General features: G+C 42.1%; 1 protein-coding gene across 2 annotated transcripts; it reads right to left on the bottom strand.

Moving 5' to 3' along the window:
• Positions 1–5,925: 5,925 nt before the first annotated feature.
• On the bottom strand, positions 5,926–10,986 carry TOB1 (transducer of ERBB2, 1). Of its 2 annotated transcripts, none has more exons than XM_060253153.1 (2): positions 10,700–10,986; positions 5,926–7,821 (listed from the first exon to the last, which is right to left on the bottom strand). In XM_060253153.1, exon 2 carries the CDS (start codon positions 7,685–7,687, stop codon positions 6,686–6,688), a length of 1,002 nt encoding a protein of 333 aa, XP_060109136.1. In that variant the 5' UTR covers positions 7,688–7,821; positions 10,700–10,986; the 3' UTR covers positions 5,926–6,685. The 2 variants fall into 2 exon arrangements, with proteins under 2 accessions (XP_060109136.1, XP_060109137.1); XM_060253154.1 differs by lacking the exon at positions 10,700–10,986 and adding an exon at positions 8,758–8,943.
• Between the last annotated feature and the right edge of the window lie 9,018 nt (positions 10,987–20,004).

Here is a 20,004-nt window from a genome sequence, read left to right as displayed (position 1 = left end):
TCGCAGAGCAGCTACAGAACAAAGCCTCTATTTCTCCACTGGCTGACTGGCATACGAAGCAACTTACATACAAAAGCTCACCATGCCCAGCCGTTTCATGTTTCCCCCTGGGTCTTAGGCTCAAAGCATTGACCATGAGATTTCTGTAATGAATGTCAATAAATCAAAAGTAGGTTTGCAACTTGCAGACACACACTTGAACAACATCCGAACAGCATCCTCAAGATTGCTACAGTACAGACATTGTCTCCAGATTTTGATGCAGTAATTCAGAGCAAGAGGTGTCAGTTATCAGAAACTGTTAAATAGACAAAATGTTGCAAAAACACTACACTTTTAAGCATATTTTAAGTGGGTTTTTTTTACATCTTTAATTCGGTTTGTCTATATCTTTTGTAAGGTTTATATCTCCACTACCTGGCATTACATTTTATGACACACCTGGCCCTACCCAACGAGATCTCATTTATGTTAGATCTGGCCGTCATAACGAATGAGTTTGACACCCTGGGTTGAAGTATTGGCTATGAACTGAGAGACCCTAACATCAAACCCCTACTCAACCTGGAAGCTCTCAGAGTGATATTGGATCAGTCACCCTCTCTTAACTTATTTCATAGGGTTTTGTGAGGAGAAAATGAAGAATCACCTTGAGCTCCTTGACTGGACAGAGAGGAATTAAAAACAATGCATACACAGGTTACCTATGACTCTCCAGGACTCTTAGCAGCAACACGGAAGAGTTGGTGATATAGCAGCTGAGCCCAAAGTACCTCAATCAAATCTTGTGGCCTTATGTAAATTTCCCCATCTAAAATAAACTAGCGCTATTCACTTACCTTACTAGAAAGCACTATTCTTAGTACATAAGCTGTAACAAGCAGAGGTAAAAATATCAGCTGACGAGGAGTGCCAGGGCTAGCAAGCGTTCTTACACTGGCACCAAGACTGCTAGGTCCATTTCATACAAGCTGCTTGTATGAAAGGCAGTGCTAAGACAGCTAGGTGTAAGACTGCAGCCATTAGGATGCTTTGTGTCAACTTAGACGATAACACGAAATTGGATTGGTGGCTGAGAAATCAAGTGAAATCTAAATACCAGGCAGATAAGGAAATAGGATTTGCTAAAAATCTAAACGAATTTGATGTGATAATTTGTGATAAACAGCAACTCATCTCAAAAATTTACAATTGGCTCTTACAAATTAAAATGCAAAGCGAAGTGGTTAAAGAAAGCTGGATAAGATGGTTGAAAGATTTCGGATATAATATTGAGATGGAAGAATGGGAAAAAATCTGGAAACAAAATTTAAAACTAACAAAATCTGCAGTGTTTAAAGAAAATATATACAAGATGATGTACAGGTGGTACTTAACACCTGAAAGAATGAGTAAAATATACCCAACGTATTCCAACAAATGTTGGAAATGCAGGAAAGTAAAAGGGTCTCTCTTTCATATCTGGTGGCAGTGTGAATTTGCCAAAAAATACCGGGCCCAGATTAATTTATGGGCTCAAAAAATATTAAAAACAAGGCTTCAACATACCCCAGAGCTATACCTATTAAATGTGTATAAAGGGAACCTACCCAGACAAGAGAAGAAACTGTTGCTGCATATAATAACAGTCGCGAGAATTTTGTATGCGAAATACTGGAAAGTCTCTAAACTGCCAGACAGGGGAGAGTTTTTACAAAAGTTATTTGACGCAGCTGAGATGGACATTTTAACTGTAAGATTAAGAGGAGGTAATATATGAGATTGTAGGAAGACATGGGATTATTTATGTTTGGATAAAAAGTATCGGATTTACCATGAGGAAATCGGAATTGTGCTATGGTGAAGCCTTGTAAACTCCTTGGGTGGAGGGTTGGGTGGTGGGTTTTGTATGTTTATGTTTGTTTATGTATAATCTAGTAGTGTACATGCAATCGATAAATACAAGTTTTATGATTTTTTTAAAAAAAGAGGATGCTTTGTGTCATTAGTAAGGTAAATTTCATTTGTGAAAACTGCCATCTCTAACCTGAATACTTTCTAGTAAACAGAACCCATTCTGACACAAATTCTCAATTGTATAAGTGAAAATATTTCACTAAATCAAGCCCTCCTGAAATCAACATGATTGCATTCTTCTCGAGAATGCATGTGTTAGGATCACCAATATTCCAAGTGACAATAAAGAGCAATGTACATTGCAGTTTGTTGTAGGCCAAAGCTACAGAATTAAGGAAGGCATTTTCCATCTAGTTGGTCACTTAAGATTTCCTGAAGCAATTAACAGCTGTGGGCAACCTGTGCCATGGTCTTCGTTTCAATGGCTTGGATCCAACAAACTGTGAGTAGTAGTCTGCTCGTGAAGCATGGGTTGTCCAATTTCTGCTGCAACCCCATCCCTTTCCATAGTCCCCCCAAAAACCTTTAAGAAGACGGAAGAATGGGAGCAGGAGAGAGAGCTGTGCTTAGAAGATGAAGGCAGCAGAAATCACCCAGCTCTCTGTATAAGCAGAACTTTGGATCCAAACCAATGTAATTTTTTGTCAACATTAGCCAAACAAAATCCTTACCACTACCCTCAGTCATCGCAAGTTATGAAGAAAAGCACTTTGTGATGTGCAATTGCATGACAGACTTGAGTCCTAACATCCTTTTCCATTTGCACACTGGATGGGTGTTTTTGTCTTAAACTATCCCCACCCAGGTCTCCAGTGATCTTACAAGCCACAATTTCTCCGCAAGAAAGCAGCAGATAAATTCCTCTTCATTTAGCACAACTCCAGTCCAAATGTTCCCTCTAAGCTGTGGAATCACATGAGTTAAAATTCTACTTTATGAGCTACTGGCATTAAAGTTGTGAGCTACTGAGTAAATTAGTTTGCTCCGGGACCATTTTTCCTGAGCTAAGATAAAAATGTGCGAACTGGGGACTAAAAAACCGTGACCTAGCTCACACTAACTCAGCTTAGAGGGAACACTGCTCCACTCATACTATATAGGATCCAACCCATAAATGCAAACTAGACCTTTAACATATTGAAGTAATCTTACGTTTTTAGCAAAGCATTTTTCTTCCGAAACACAGCAGTCACCATAGCACAAACCATCTGGTGGCATTAGCTGTACCAATTCCCAGGTATGCATGCACACAACCGATAAACTGTTTAGTTAAAATTCAACTCTGCCCTATCCCACATTTAACTCAATGAAGGGAGATGCTAAATACACAGCCTTTTAGGCTCTTCTTCCTATTAAGAAAAAATTTCACAAACAACTATCCCTAATAGTAATTTTTGTTGGATGGAAACCCTTTAAAATAGTAGCAGCCATTAAATAAATAAGAGTCAGCAGAGTGTGCTCTGAAAACAGATTAGGTAATTATTCTAGAACGTGCAGTATGACCCCATTTGGGGCCAACTCAAATAATTTGCATGTGCCTAGAGTGTTCATAGATTTTAGGCACACATTCAAGAAATAGCTTGAACAGTAGATATAAAGAATAATCTGTGTCATGGAAATTTGTTCAGTGATAGCAATCTTGGTGTTGTATAGCAAGTTGAGCAGTATCTGACCTTAAATCCAGAGGCATTAACGTCAATTGAACAATAATAACATTGTTAAAGCTTTCTTTATTTTCCCATCCAATAAACTCGATGTTCTTACCTGATTGCTTCTCTTCTTTCTACAAGAAACTGCATATACAACTGATGTGTCAATGCCCTGCGGCTCAAATTGTAAGGGAGGAAAGAGCTGGTCCTCATGATAAGCAATACAGCATGTATAGAAAACTAACGAGTCCAGATGAATTCTCATTTAATATTTTCAGATTCATAAAGAATTTTCAGACAAAAAACTTTCAAAACACCAGCTTAACATGCTGGGGAAAGCAGCATGTCCATGGAAATTTATCATCTACCGTTGATATAAAGCAGAGGAAAGTAATCCCCACAGTAGGTCACCAAAATGTTTGTATCTTCCAACAAGTGTGTTGACATCTGCATTATCTCAGTCTTTGATACCAGGACGACAGATAAGAATGAATCTGCACAAATCTGAAGATACAAAACATCTCAGTCTTGTTATTTCCTCCATTTTTTACACTTGCTGTACTTTTTAATATTGTCAATACAATTAATTGTGTTTCTTTATTTTGTCTTGTACTGCTCAGATTGTAACCGATCACCAATTACATCTAACCAATTGTTTTTCATCAAGAGTTGTAAATTAGGGTTTTTTTTAGCCAATGTGTGTGTTCATACCCTAAATAAAACTCAGCTCAATCTCAGCAACCCTAACACTTCCATTACTGGGGTCAAAGTGTTTTAAATAATTCCTGAACACATGCCAACAGCAGCTATTGGTTTTAATAGATAATTCCAAACTGGACTGGTGCAAAAAGATCACATAAAAGGAAGATACTTCTAATTGTGAGAAATAATTTCAGAGCAAGAGGACTCAACCAAAAAGGAGTATTGTAAGCAGGAAATACTTTTGAACTTTGAGGCATTACTAAAAAGACTTCATTCAAGAAGCAATATGACATTTTTGTCCATTGCTTCTAGCAAATGGGAACACATGCTTCATATGCACAAGGACCTAAGCACCATCCCTGTCATCCACAGTTCAGAAGGATCTCTGAAGATAGGACAGGGATAGGCTCAATACCCTAATCAGACCATGCAGGTCTAATCTGGTCTGACACAGTATCAACTAGCTTCACTTGTTCAAGGCTGCTTTTGTTGGATGCCAAATAATGAGCTCAATACAAGCCAGAACAGGAAAGTTAAAAGGGGGAAAAACCCTCTAGTTAGTTTTATAAAATGAAACTTATCAGGGCCCTGTTTCTGTCTGTTCTCCATGCTGGCCCAGTTCTTCTTTACAGCCTCATTCCTACTTCTCCAAAACAGGCACACCATGGTATTAAGCAGCATGCTTGATTCTATTCCAAGAACCTGGAAACGCCTACACCATGCCAATAGAAAGCCAGCACAGAGATGACTCACAACCCATTCACCTCAATGAGGCCCACAGAACACCATAACGCGATTGTACATACACATACTACCAAAATGACGTGGGATTCACCAACACAGGAGATCCCAAGCCCAGTTCTGATAAGTAAATACCAAATGTTATGTGAAACAGCAGCTGAACTTGAACGCAGGTTTCAGAAAAGTCTACATTTGCGCTTATTTTACTGTTTAAACTAGCTATGAATATACATCCCAAATCCAGCCACATTAAGGCTAACTTTGGAAATGTTAAGTATCTAAGCTGTTTGCGTCTAAAGCTTTCTTATGAAAATACTACATAATTGAACTGAATATTCCTGGCAGGGTTATTTATAGGAATAACCCAAAGCTAATTTTTTTCAGTATCAGAAAAATGTGTTAAATTATCAGCAATGAAACAAAATTCACCTCAATTCAAAATAGTACATTAAAATTACATTTAACAGTTCCTAATTATAATATTGCAATGTTTCATTGTGGGATGTTTTCTTAAGAGCAAATTAAGCCTACTTTTCAGAACTATGATTCCCCCAACAGAAGAACAGTGAACTGTGTTCTACAGGTGCTACTCAGATTTACTAATTGCAGGTGAATGAGTATAAGTTCTCCCAAGCACTCATTTGATGACATATCCTATCACAGGAACCCAACAATAGTATAATCCTGAATCTCAGATGTAAAGTGTAAAACTCTGCACCAAATCTCACTATGCAGAGAAGCTGCATACAAAAAACCACAGAATAGTTTGTTCAAAGAGATCCTGTTATAAAGCAATGTGCTTTGTCAGAACTTTAAGCAAAATAGCAGAGAACATAAGTATTTAAAACTATTTGTGAGACATACTGAATTATACTTTTACACACTGGAAGTGATGGCAATATGTTCTTTTAACATTTAATAAGTCCACAACACCAGCTGAATTTTAAAGAATTTTAATACAAACTTAATATAAACTATTTCAGTCCCTCTCTTTAACATAAGACACTGACTCAAAATACTTTTATACCTTTTTTCAAGTATTGCACAATGTAGGTACAAAATTAATATTTACGATTACATTTTCTTCCATAATATATAGCAAAAAATCTTTAAACTTTTTAACAGAAAATACAATTTGTGTTTCTCTCCTGGAAAAAGTATCCAATACAATTGAATTCCACCACTTAAGGAATATTTTGTACACTTTTTAGAATTGATGTTTTTAAGATGGATTTTATAATTTCAGTAAAAAAAATACAACATGAAGCTGCTGCAGTTGTCACAGATCACTGTAGTAAAAAGATAAAAATGCAATACCATGTTGTAGAAACAATATATACTCTGATATTTTACAAACTTTGTACTAAATTAAATTATACAATTAGAAAAGACCAATAAACCCACTTATTAGTGCCAATTTTTATATATATATATATAAAAAAATCAGCCATGTCCTTGCTATATCTTAAATACTGTAAGAGGCCATATTTTGAATATATTTAATGTACAGTCAGTAAAAAATAACTTTGTGCTTGGTTGGCAAATGAAAAAGAAATGATGCATGTTGTCCTTATCTAACCAAGCTTGACCGTATTCATACTACAAGCTTTTCTTAAAAAAAAACTCAAGAGGTGAAAAAGATACACCCTTGGGTACATGCATTTCAACGTGTACAATATGATTTTGTGTTTTTTGTTTCAGTTAGCCATAACAGGCTGGAATTGCTGGTTAGAGTACTGCATGCTATTTAAGCTGAAATTCAAGCCATCCACAAAAGACTTCTCATTTAGACCTCCATAGGCTGCAAACATATCAAAGGCATTACTGTACTGGGGAGGACTAAGGTTAAGGGGACTGTCACCAGGAAACATATTTGTACTACCTTGACCCTGTACATTAGGGAAAATGAACTCCTTTGCATTAGGAGAAAGGGCAGAAGTTTTCTGCTGCTGTTGCGGCGGTTGCTGTTGTTGCTGTGGAACCTGCTGCTGGCTACCTAAGCCAAGACCATAAAGTGAGTGCATGGAGGAGGAAAGCGCTTTCTGTTTCAGCAGATCATTGACATTCAAGCCAAGGTTAGTGGGAGAAGTGCGGGCAACCTTGTTGGTGCGGCTGCTGTTCTTCATTTTGGTTGAGCCAAACTTGGTGGCAGCAAATGTGGCAGTAGTGAAAGTTAAAGGCTGGGTGGAACGGGGCATGAAGGTTGGGCTCACAGTAGCAGAATGACCAAAAGGAGGTGAAGGAGAACTTGTGACAGAAGATGCTGGTTCACTAATTGGCATGAACACCTGGGCCTCTGGGTTAAAGCTATTCTTGATTTCCTTATCCAATTCACATCCATTTTCACTCAAATCATCCACATAAAGCACTTTCACTGGTCCCTTTTCACCGATTTGGTATGAAACCTCATATGGGTCAATCCAGACGCTAAGATCCTGAGGCAGATTGCCACGAACATCATCAATGTCCAAACCACTCTCTTTGGATGCTTGTTCAATAACTGGGTCCACTTTCTCGCCTACATGTATACATCTAAACCCTGATCCTTTGTATGGCTTTTCTGGATACCAATGCCCTTCATATTTCTTCTTAAGTAGTCTTTCAAGCTCTTCACCAAAAATGTTCACACGTCGTCTGGGAAGCTTATTGTACAAATACGAAATAATAAAATTGAGTGCTACTTGTATTTCAAGCTGCATAGCTGCTACAACACAGAATTATAAAGTCTCCGTTTCAAACCACAAAATGAGAAAAGGTTCAATACCACAGGAAAGTAATTTCTTTCAAAGTGCTTTTTCAAGATTATTATTCTTCACCTTGAGTAGTGTTGTTCCTTTAAGAAAAACAAAAGCAAAATTGCAAATAAGATATAAAAGCAAATTGATGAGGTCTATTATTTTAGCCTCACACGCTACTTAAAAATAGGTTGTATTTCAAAACTGCAGACATTTACAACACACTGACACTGCACATGCCGCTTAAAAGCTGTCATTAAATACGCTGAACCCAAATGTAACACTACAGATTAAAACATTTTTACAAGTATAGCATTAGGCATTTCAAAATTGAATTTGAAAACCAAGAACTTGCGCAATGTGCAAAAGAGTAAGCATGTCTTTAGGACATAATCTCAGCAATGGAAGGCCTGTCAAGGGTTCAGTTACCAAACACTATTTTTAGTGATTTATAGAACCCAGCTGTAGCATTTAGAATCATTTTCAAATGTCTCAGACCTAAGAAACTAATTCCTTACTCTAAAACTTCAAACTAATAAGAAATATGCTGTTTATTATTTGTCGAACTTAACAACTGCTTCAGTTTAAATAAATAGAAGCAAAGCATCTCTTACCTTTGAATTGAAAACTGACAGTTCTGAAAAAACTATCAAGATATGTAAAGTTTTCCAATTACCAACCCAAAACGATCATAATATTTTACATTTACCACACCTTATTTCGGGCATTTGAAAAAACTGGGCCAAAATCCTTACATATGAAGTGGTTTTGCTTCATTTAAAAAGAGGTCATGGTAACTCTTCTATAAATACAAAGCTAAAATATCCTCCAAAATAACTTGCTACAAAGAGGAGCAATGCATTAGGATTAAAAAGCCTTGTATTGTCAATTACTGCTAAAAAAAATAACAGTTGTTACCACTACTGTTGAGGATTTTCCCAACACAGCATCATAACAGTAGTTTTGGAGTCTAGCAAATTCAAAAACTGGAGAGCCAAGGCATATATCAAAATTTTAGTACTAATTTTAAATACCTGGATTTTACTTTCCTGTACCAAATAGCTAGCTTTCAGAGATTCACCTTGCTTGTAAAGTTGTTTCCCTTTCCTTCCCCTCTTTTACATGATAAGAGAACACCCAGCTGTATGATAAGGCGACCTTTAAACGATTGCTGGATCAGCACTGGGTGGGGATAAGGAAAGATCAAGGGCAAACATAAGATATTTACAAATGGGAAAGCATAAGGTATGAAAGATCTAACCGGGTCAGCTATATGGTTTATTAATTCATCTGTTTAACCTCCTCTGCACAATTGGAACAATACTATTATTTTAAGAAGGGCAGAAAAGATGAAATTCATGTCATCCTTTCCTTTCCGTGTTAAGATACAACACAAGGAGTTCACCAAACAAAACAAATCAGAGTACTCCCCACATTTTCTATATTTAAAAAAGGAGTTTTAAAATTAGCTAAGCCTGCTGACTGCATTATTATAGTGGTGATACAAGAAGGGGGAAAGGAGGAATCTTAAGCAGAATATATGGCGTTACATAACCAGGCAGTTGGGTCTCATTAAATTTCTGCTCACAGCTCTTTGAGCTCCAGTAGCAGGAGAAACGGTGCTTTCTATGATGGGGGAAGATGATTGGTCAAGCCCTCTCTCTTCTAGTTAAGCCAAGCCAGGCCCAGTTCTCCATTATCTCAACCCCCGTAGCCTTCCCATAACATAATGGGGAGGAGCAGCAGATATTCTTAAAAATGAGCTCCCTGCCAATCCGACAAGCCTACAAAATATAGGCAGAACTGTTCTATAATCTCCCCGCTGCCACCTCGCATAGATCTTTACAAACTCTTGAGATCCCACAAGGAAACTTTCCCCTTAGGCCTCCCCCTGCATTATCTCTAGCATATTCTCTTTCCCCATCCACTCACTTAACTCCTCACACACTTGCCTTTTTAGCTCCACAAACAAAAAACGAACAGAGACCATGGCCAACCATGACCATCTACAACTCCTGAACAACACACTGCCCCCTCAACCCTCTCTTCTGGAGAGGGGGGAAAAAGGAAATCGGGCCAAGGCGCTCCCATTTCCCCCCCCCCTACTCCCCACCGTCGGTCTCTCCAAGCGCAGTTGCCTCTGCCAGGCGGTGCCCACATTGGTGCGCCTCCCTCCCCCCTCCACAAAAGCTCAGCCAGCCATAGGGAAAGTGTTCCAAACCTTTTGATCATTCCAGTTGCCCTTTTTCCAGTTGCACCATTTCCCAATGCTACAATATCCTTTTCGAGGTGCGGTGGACCAGAATTGCACCAATGAGACCGCACCATCCATTTGCACAGGGGGGCATGACGATACTGGCTGGTTTTGTTTTCCATTCCCTTCCCTTCCTCCGTCCCAACATTTGCACCCCTCCACCCCCCCCCCCCCAGACAGCGCCACTTATTTCTCTAGGGGGCGGGAGACGCGCTCTTCCAGCCTAGCAGCTTCGCCCGTGTCGAGCGAGGCTGCCTCGTGCCAACCACGTACAAGCCCATCCTCTCCCTCTCCCCCCCCCCTCCTCTCCCTCACCACCCCCGTCAGCGCCTCAGAGGGGCTGCGCCTCGCTCACTACTTCTCCGCCTTCCTCTGCAGGGCTGTGTCAAACTGTGTCAACACCCTCGGCACGGCGCTCGTCCTGTCAGCCCTCTGCCAACACCCGCCTCGCCTCTCTCCGGACTAACCAGCGAGCCTTCCCTCGCCGCCGCCCTCCCTCCCACTCCCCCCGCAGCGGCCTCCGCGACTCTCCTTTTGCCTCCCCGCACACACTCCTCTCTCTCTCTCTCTCTTCAGCGGGGTTGGCGCAAAAAGCCTCCCCGCCCCCCACTCCGCGGTGACGAGGCTGTGGCAACCCCACACCCCGGCCGCTTCTGGCCTGTGCCAGTCCCCTTCCTTCCCTATCCACCACCACACGCAAAACACAGAGAGCCGATACTCACCCGGGGTGAGTGAGGCGGTGATAGGAATAGTGCAAAATTAAAATCCCGGTGAGAGTGAAAGGCGAAGAAGGAAGGATTCAGTACCGTAGCCCCATTACCCTCACCGAAGGGCGCGAGGGGGAAGTACGAACTGCGCTTCTCTCACACACCCCGGGGACAAGAGAGGCAGCGCCCTCCACCTCAGCAGCTGCGAGACGCCCTTCTTGTACCGCCCGAGAGCTCGCGGCTCCCCTATTTATGCCCTCCCTTTCCACGCCCACTCCGTCCCCGTGTGGATACGCCCACCCGCTCTCCGCCTTCTAGGTCCCACCTACTAAGCTGCCAATCGGACGGCCCCCTGTCCGGCAAGCGGCGCTCTATTGGGCTTCTGCGCGTGCCAATAAGGCTTCGGTCTCCGCCCCTTGCTCCTAGTCCCTCCCCCTCCCTGTACGCTTCTTTCTTTGCTTCAACCTCCTCCCTAGTCCAGGTTTCATGGGATTGCTCGTTCTGCCATTCGGATGAATCCACAAGCAGTAACCTAGCGTAAGAGTGGCTCTCCAGGGGGTGGGTAATTTTACAGCCAGCTGTTTGCGACAGATAACTGCAATATATATATATATATATATCTTTCCCTTAGCTACCTTGTGTATGAATATGGTTTATGTTTTAGATCTGATTTAGGACTTCTCTCTCGGTGTCTCCTGTCCCAGGTTCAATCCCTGGCATCTCCAAAAAAAAAAGCAGAAGGCCCCAGGTTCAATCCCTGGCATCTCCCAAAAAGGGTCCAGGCAAATAGGTGTGAAAAACCTCAGCTTGAGACCCTGGAGAGCTGCTGCCAGTCTGAGAAGACAATACTGACTTTGATGGACCAAGGGTCTGATTCAGTAGAAGGCAGCTTCATATGTTCATGGGGAGGGACGGTGGCTCAGTGGTAGAGCATCTGCTTGGGAAGCAGAAGGTCCCAAGTTCAATCCCTGGCATCTCCCATTAAAAAGGGTCCAGGCAAATAGGTGTGAAAAACCTCAGCTTGAGACCCTGGAGAGCCACTGCTGGTCAGGGGAGGGACGGTGGCTCAGTGGTAGAGCATCTGCTTGGGAAGCAGAAGGTCCCAGGTTCAATCCCTGGCATCTCCCAAAAAAAGGGTCCAGGCAAATAGGTGTGAAAAACCTCAGCTTGAGACCCTGGAGAGCCGCTGCCAGTCTGAGAAGACAATACTGACTTTGATGGACCAAGGGTCTGATTCAGTAGAAGGCAGCTTCATATGTTCATTTGTCCAAAACCTTCGCCCTTTCTAATCGAAATCCTCTGTTTCTTGCGGGGGGGGGCGGGGGAGAGGAATATTCTGGCACTTGAGCCACTAACCGTTATTGTAGCATAAGCTGTCAAGGCCTACGTGAAGCGTCTTCTACACAAGACACTTTCATCAATGCATCTTTTTAGAATTGCTGCAACAGACTGATTTGAAATTGTTGCAACAGACTAAATACAGCTGTATTTAGGCTTTCTCTACAGTTTGCTTTTCCTTTATTACCCCTTGCCAAGACTATCTGCCACCGCCGCCTCCCTCCCCCACTCTTGCAGTTGCTCCGCTCATGCCTAATACGACTGCTCCAAACTCCCTGTACACACACAGAGACACACATATTCGCCTATCGTGATTAGTATTGATAGTCTCTCCCCATCGCCATTTTACTTTACGAGCTGCTCCAACCCCTTCTCCTACTCCCTGCATTATGGGAGCCAATGAGGAAAAGACTGACGCTACACCAATTCCCTTCCCCCTCCTCCCAGCATTCCCGCCCCCTGCTGCTACGGCTCTTGCAGTTACATCAACTCATACGTCACTGTCCTGTACGACTCTCCACGACACTACATTTCCCAGGATGCTCTTCAGCGTCAGACTTCACGGGAGGGGGAAGAAACCTGTTCAAAACTGTACTGGGAGTGAAAAAGATCAAAAGCTTTTCAACCTATTCCTGACTCATATAAAGGCGGTGGTGAAGAGTTTAGGAAAGGGGAAGGTGAAACCCTTCAAACCACAATGGCAGGGCGTGATCCCTCTTTATTGACAAGCAGGGAGCGTGGTGCTCATGGCGTTCAGACATTTTTTGTGTTCATAAAGTAATATGAATTACATGCTTTTGCAAAAAAGGAATACTGTGGGATTCCTGACTTCATTTTACTCAAGAATGCTGTTTCATATCACATGTGATTGTTTCTCAATAACATGAATAGGTCCTACTGACTCAGTGCTTTTTACTCTCAGAGATTTTTTTCCCCTCATCCCATTTTTGCCTCTAATAAACAGGTTTTTCAGGGTTGTCTATTATTTCAAAAACCTGCATGGCCTGTTTGACCAAAGTAGTATAAACATAAATGTCTATGCCACATGGGATGCTTTGCCTCTTTCAAACCACTTAAATAGGCCTATGTAATCACTACACATGCCTGATGTGCAATTTCTGCTTATGAAAAGAGGTGTTGGTGGTTGATTTGTCTTGATAATTGCTATAGTTATTGTGTATCTCTATAAAATCTTGTTTCCAACATATCGCACTAGAGTGTGACCAAGAAACAGAACTCACAGCAACGGCTATGCAGACAGGAGGCTCTTCTTTTCAATTTTAAAACAAATTTTATCTAATGCTTACAATTACAACCATGACATGTCTGTACAGTTCACATAGACAAGATCAATCTAATGCTGAGAACAAAGTACAAGGTCTAAAAGTCAGTTGATGCAGAATATACAAAATAACTCCAAATCAAAAGTAAATCAGTTTTCAGTAAAATGCATTCTGAAGTACAATATCATGTTCCATTAAATATGATATTAAAGGAAACCAAACAGAAACAACACATCCTTCATTCTGCTCTAAATTAAATTCGAATGAGTTGCAAGCTACCTTATTGATTACAAACAGTTCCCATAATTTCAGAAACGAATATTTTAATGATGGCAGAGAGGAGTTAGCTTGTATTGTAACTCTAGCAGCTGCAATAAGAATGTTGACTAAATCAGTAGTGCATTTCCTAAGCTAGAGGTCTTTCCAATTGTGCAATAAAAAATGTCTGGTTCTAAAGGCAAGAGGTACCCTGTAATTAGTCTTATCTGGGTTTCAATTTGATGCTAAAATTTATAAATATACCATACTTACAATTCCACCAACCATGTATATACGTAGCTAGTTCTCCACAATTTTTTTATATAAGTAGGTGCAATAGTAGAGACAAATTTGTGAAGTCTAACGGGAGGCCAGTACAACCTCATAAGTTTTTTGACAAATTGGAATTTAATATTAAAAATGTTAGATTTGTTGCCATATGATTTCCAAATTATATTCCATTGAGTAACATGGATTTGTTTATGACAGTCTACATTCCAACTTTTTTGATATTCCAAAGGTTTAGTTTCAAAAATTTGAAGCAAGACTTTATATATTTTAGATATAAGGCCTTTATAATCATCTTTCAGAGTCTTCAGCAAATGTTCAAAACAGGTAAGAGGGCGGGAACGCACTGTCTGGATGAAGGATGAATGAAACATATGTTTAATTTGCAGATATTGAAACCAGTGGATTTTTAAGCCTGTATTTGTTTCCAGTTTTTGTTTGTCCAAGAATAAATTTTTGTCAAGTAGATCTATCAGTCGATAACACTCTGTTTTGTGCCTAGAGCATGGTTCCCAGATAGGAGGCTTGATCCTTAGTGAGTGGTGCAGCAGGCATCATCCCCATCCCAATACTGTCATTTCACAACCTTTCGACTTCCTACCTACTTCTTTCACTCCTTCAAGGACAAGTAGAAGAAGATGATATTGGATTTATATCTTGCCCTCCACTCCTAAGGGTCTCAGAGCGGCTCACAATCTCCTTTACCTTCCTCCCCCACAACAGACACCCTGTGAGGTGGGTGGGGCTGGAGAGGGCTCTCCCAGCAGCTGCCCTTTCAAGGACAACCTCTGCCAGAGCTAAGTAAAGCACTTACACTCTTCTGAAAATACAATGTGCCTCTACCCCAAACCTGTCATGACCTGTTTCTCACTGACAGGGTCCTCCTGAGGGTGGGGTGGGATGCAATGAGACTGCATCCACCCATCAATATAGAATCCTACCTCCTGGCCCATTCTTCTGTTTGAATTCAGTGGCACCTTTAAGACCAACAAAGTTTTATTCAAGATATAAGCTTTTGTGTGCAACTTTGTTGGTCTTAAAGGTGCCACTGAATTCAAACTTTGTTCTACTGCTTCAAACCAACACAGCTGCCCACCTGGATCTTCTGTCGTAATGACAGGCATTTTGCTTCTTTGATAGAAAAATAACTATAATGAATTATCATAAAACACAAGTTCATCTTTGACCCATGCCATGATTCTTGACCCTCTGACTCACTCCCGTAAGTGGTGCTTCTGATTGTTACATATTCTCCCATTGCAGCAGAACATCACAGCTGCACAACAGATGTCCTTTATTTCAAATACTGAAGTTCTTGAGATAAGCCACCCTGCCTTTGGGGTCTCCTTTATTATAATCAGGGCTTTTTTGTAGCAGAAACTCCTTTACCTATTAGGCTACACACCCCTAATGTAGCCAATCCTCCAAGAGCTTACAAGGCTCTTAGTACAGGGCCTACTGTAAACTCCAGGAGGATTGGCTACATCAGGGAGGTGTGGCCTAATAGACAAAGGAGTTCCTAGTACAGAAAAAGCCCTAATTATAATAATGATTATTTGTAAATCTGAAAAGAGAAAAAGATGGAAACAAGGGGATCTCAGCAGTGTCAGTGATCCATTCCAGTCATAGGGTTGCCAATTCCGGGTTGGTTAATTTCTGGATATTTAGGAGATAACCAGTGTTCCCTCTAATTCCGCCCCCCCCCTACAGATTGGAGCAGCTGACATCCTTAGCAGAATATAACAGCTGTAATCTTAAAATGAGCAATGGGCAGTGCAAGATCCTGCATGGCTCCGGATTGCTGCTGAGCGGGGCTTCCTGCGTGAATGAGCTCATGCGCAGTTTAGAGGCGGATGCTAGGGAGCAAAAACATTCCGGGAGCAGAGAAGCGGGTAGATAAACAACATCTTCCTCATTGCTTGGTGGCTGCGATCCCGAGAACACTTTTTTCCTGGCACCTCACTGAATCAAACGGGACTTACTTCTGAGTAGACACGTTTAGGTAGGGTTGCCAATCCCCAGGTGGGGGCAGGGGATCTCCCGGTTTGAAGACCCCCCCCCCCGCTTCAGGGTCGTCAGAAAGCGGGGGGAGGGGAGGGAAATGTCTGCTGGGAATTCTATTATTTCCTATGGAGATTTATTCCCATAGAAAATCATGGAGAATTCATCTGGGGCTCTGGGAGGGGGCTATTTTTTAGGGTAGAGGCACCAAATTTTCAGTACAGCATCTAGTACCTCTCCCCAAAATACCCCCCAAGTTTCAAAAAGATTGGACCAGGGGGTCCAATTCTATGAGCCCCAAAAGAAGGTGCCCCTATCCTTCATTGTTTCCTATGGAAGGAAGGCATTGAAAAGGTGTGCCGTCCCTTTAAATGCGATGGCCAGAACTCCCTTTGGAGTTCAATTATGCTTGTCACAGCCTTGATCTTGGCTCCACCCCTAATGTCTCCTGGCTCCACTCGCAGTGTCTCCTGGCTCCACCCCCAAATTCCCCAGATATTTCTTGAATTGGACTTGGCAACCCTACGTTTAGGCTCTCTCCCTCCCCCCCCCCAAAAAAAAACACATTTGCGCGCGCGTGATTCTCTTATCACTGGCGTGAGTCATAGATAACCGGGCAGCGTGACACTCGTGTCACCTCCACCCGACGTTTTAGGGTTACCAACTCCAGGTTGGGAAATATCCGCAGCTTGGGGGGGGGGGGTTGAAGTTTGGAACCTTAGTGGGTACAATCCCATAGTCCACTCTCCAAAGCAGCCAGTTTCTCAAAGAGAACTGACGCCTATAGATCAGTTGTAATTCTAGGAGCTCTCCAAGCCGCACCTGGAGACTGGCAAGCCTACTTGCCCTGCGCAGTTGGTGCTCCCTGGACTACGCAGGAAAGAGGCAACGCGAAATACCAGAGGGAGGCGAGCTCGAAAGAAACGGGATGGGGTGGGGGGCACAACAGGTAGCAGGCAACGGCGCCCAACCCCGCTCGCTGTTGGTGTCAAGAGCCGGCGAGCTCTCCGGCAGGGGAGAAAAGCAATTGGGTGTGGAAATCTGTCACTCAAATGGAGGAAAGGCAGAAGGAGGAGGAGGAGCGCTCCCTTGCTTTTTCGACAGCAGCGGTGCCGAAGCTTATTGTGCCCAGCAGCATTTCTGCGGTCGATGGGGCTGTCTTTGCAAAAACGACGAAGAAAGAATTGCATTCATTTAAGGGGGTTTTTTTTGTTTTGTTTTTAAAGACATCAAATATTACTGAAACTAGCCACGACTGGATTGGATTATTTTAGAGGCCAGGCCGTGCGGCTACAAGAGGACAAAGGTCTGTGCGGGGGGGGAAAAAAAAGATGTATACGGCGTTGGTTAGATCCTGGTTATAAGAAACAAAAATCGGGATTTGTGTTTGTGTGTCTCTTATTTTAGATTTGAAACTGCTTTACGTTTATACTTATTTTGGACTGTGTATTGTTCATTGAAAGTTGTAACTAGAATTGTTTTTTTAAAAAAAAAAATATTGCGCAAAAACCTTTGTGATGCAGAATAAAGGTCTCCCCTGTCTTTGTGTCTCTTTTTTTCCTTTGGTGCTAAAAATATTGGCCGCGGGTAGTAACGATTACCGATTGGTTACTTCGTCACCTTAGTAACCACTTGATTGGTCACTGGGTATCTAGAAAGAGTACGTCAAACGCCGGTTTGGTGGATGGAGGAGTCAAGGGGAGGGTCGGTGTGAGAGGAAAAAAGCTGAGAATGGAAGGGAGCAAACTGGCCCGATTCCCCCCACTTAAGCAGTATCAAGGGACAAGGAGGGGGGATATCAGCGACCTGAGTTTGCTGGCCCAAGAGTAAAACCAGCGTTCTTGCAGCGAAAACAAGATTAGAGGCCAGGAGATGTGTGCATGTAGGACCCTTCTTTTGCCAGTTAGGGACATGTTTTGACACGTCTAAATATGTCAGGGTAAAAAGCAGTTTTTAAAAGCCAGCCTATTCAACACAATGTAGACTTTTGGTATGAAGCACCATCAAGAGCTGTGAGATTGGTTGTAAAATACAACTCCCAAAGATGAACGGTGGGTAGAAGAAAACACCTGTGCTCAAAATGTTTTAGAGGTTTTCAAATTCCAGTAATATATAACAATTTTTGACAAAGTTTGCTTTTCCATTGAACGTTCTTCAGATGTAGATGGCTCCCAGTCCTTTGTGCTATGCAGTACATAGTATCATTCACGGGTCATCTTGTAGAAAAATAGGTGGTGGAGCTCATCCAGGGATTGTTATGCAGCTGCACCTATTATTCAATGGACAAGGAGGTGGAACTCTCAGAAAGGTTCAGGAGCTGTGCTCCTGTGAGCTCCCACTGAATCTGAGGCCTGATCATTCATAATTATCAACATCCTTGGCAGACATGTCATTAATTTGGTAAGCTGTATCATGTACACTGAGCCCAAGTGATCAGTCATGATAATAGGTTACTAGCAGTAGCCAGAGAATAGTTAACAATGGCAGTCAATCTCCTTGAGCTCTGAGATACAGTGATGGTGCCTTCCTTAAGGAACCATTTTCTGAAGTGAGGTTGGCCAGAATTGGTGAGATTTACAGCTACTGTTCCCACAGTCTGAAGTAACCTCCTAGAGGTGCAAGAAGTACCTGCCAGATTAAGGATATTCCCTTTTTTAGTGCACTTGGTGGTTAGCTTGGAGAAACGTCAACTGCGAGGTGACATGATAGAGGTTTACAAGATTATGCATGGGATGGAGAAAATAGAGAAAGAAGTACTTTTCTCCCTTTCTCACAATACAAGAACTCGTGGGCATTCCATGAAATTGCTGAGCAGTCAGGTTAAAACGGATAAAAGGAAGTCCTTCTTCACCCAAAGGGTGATTAACATGTGGAATTCACCGCCACAGGAGGTGGTGGCAGCTACAATAGCCAGCTTTAAGAGGGGATTGGATAAAAGTATGGAGCAGAGGTCCATCAGTGGCTATTAGCCACAGTATATATATATATGTGTGTGTGTGTATATATATATATATACACACAAACATATATTGGCCACTGTGTGACACTGTGTTGGACTGGATGGGCCATTGGCCTGATCCAACATGGCTTCTCTTATTGTTTATTAACCGGTTATATTAGCCACGTTTTGGCTGAAGAATAGCACATAACAAATAGTGGTAAATGGAAGAATGAAGTGTACATTTGGCAATGTGTTTATATGTGCAGGGTTGTTGCGATACACTCATTGTTGGGCTGCCTTCAAAGATTGTTTTGAAGCTTAAATTGGTGTAGGAATGATCAAACTCCTTCAAGTTCTGTTTGCATTCTGATGGCCATTCACAAACTCGCTGATGATTTGCCGATAGTTGTTGAATTGCGTTCTCATGGAACTTCTCCTTGGAGTTTGGAACTTCCTGTTAAGCGTAGCACAATGATGAGACTGCTGCATAAACGTACTTCTTTACAACTGAGTTTAAATTTATCGTGAACATTTTGGACAATTAGTTATTTTTAAAAGTAGATCCTGCTTTCCACTGTCTCCAATTAATGGTTTTTGATTACAATTACTGGTATAAATGATTCAGAAGTTTTTGCATGTGTATAGCTTTGCAAAGGACCATGGAGTGGTAATTTTCTACCATGATGTAAGTTATTTGGATTTTAAACCCCCCCCCCTTCATTTTTAAAGGTACTTGACCTATCGTTTTGCTCCAGTCACCTCAGCTTGTTGGTAATAATTTTTAAATTTAAGTGGTTTGTTAAATGCAACTATACTGGTGATAACTGCTCAAGTACAAAAACAGGTGAGCCAGTGTGGTGTAGTGTGTAGAGCAGGGGTCCTCAAACTACGGCCCATGGGCCAGATGTGGCCCGCCGGGTTATGGCAAAATCAGACCGGAAGTGACGTTCGACCTAAACTCGCGTTAGCAATGCACACTTCTGGCACTGGGCTGAGGCGGCAGAGACAGCATATGAGGCGATACCGAGGTGAGGTGAGTTCCCAGGCTGGGGTGTGTGGTGTGGGGAAGGGAGAGAGATGCAGAAGACGGAGAACTGACGGCCCGCGGCCTTGTACAGTAACGGCAGCCACCACAACAGTCCGGCCCTCCAACAGTCTGAGAGACAGTGAACTGGCCCCCTATTTAAAAAGTTTGAGGACCCCTGGTGTAG

This window comes from Heteronotia binoei, chromosome 13, assembly GCF_032191835.1.
Source record: "Heteronotia binoei isolate CCM8104 ecotype False Entrance Well chromosome 13, APGP_CSIRO_Hbin_v1, whole genome shotgun sequence".
NCBI classification, from domain to species: Eukaryota; Metazoa; Chordata; class Lepidosauria; order Squamata; family Gekkonidae; genus Heteronotia; species Heteronotia binoei.
Note: the sequence above shows the minus strand (reverse complement) of the source record. Positions and strands in the feature narration are given on the sequence as shown.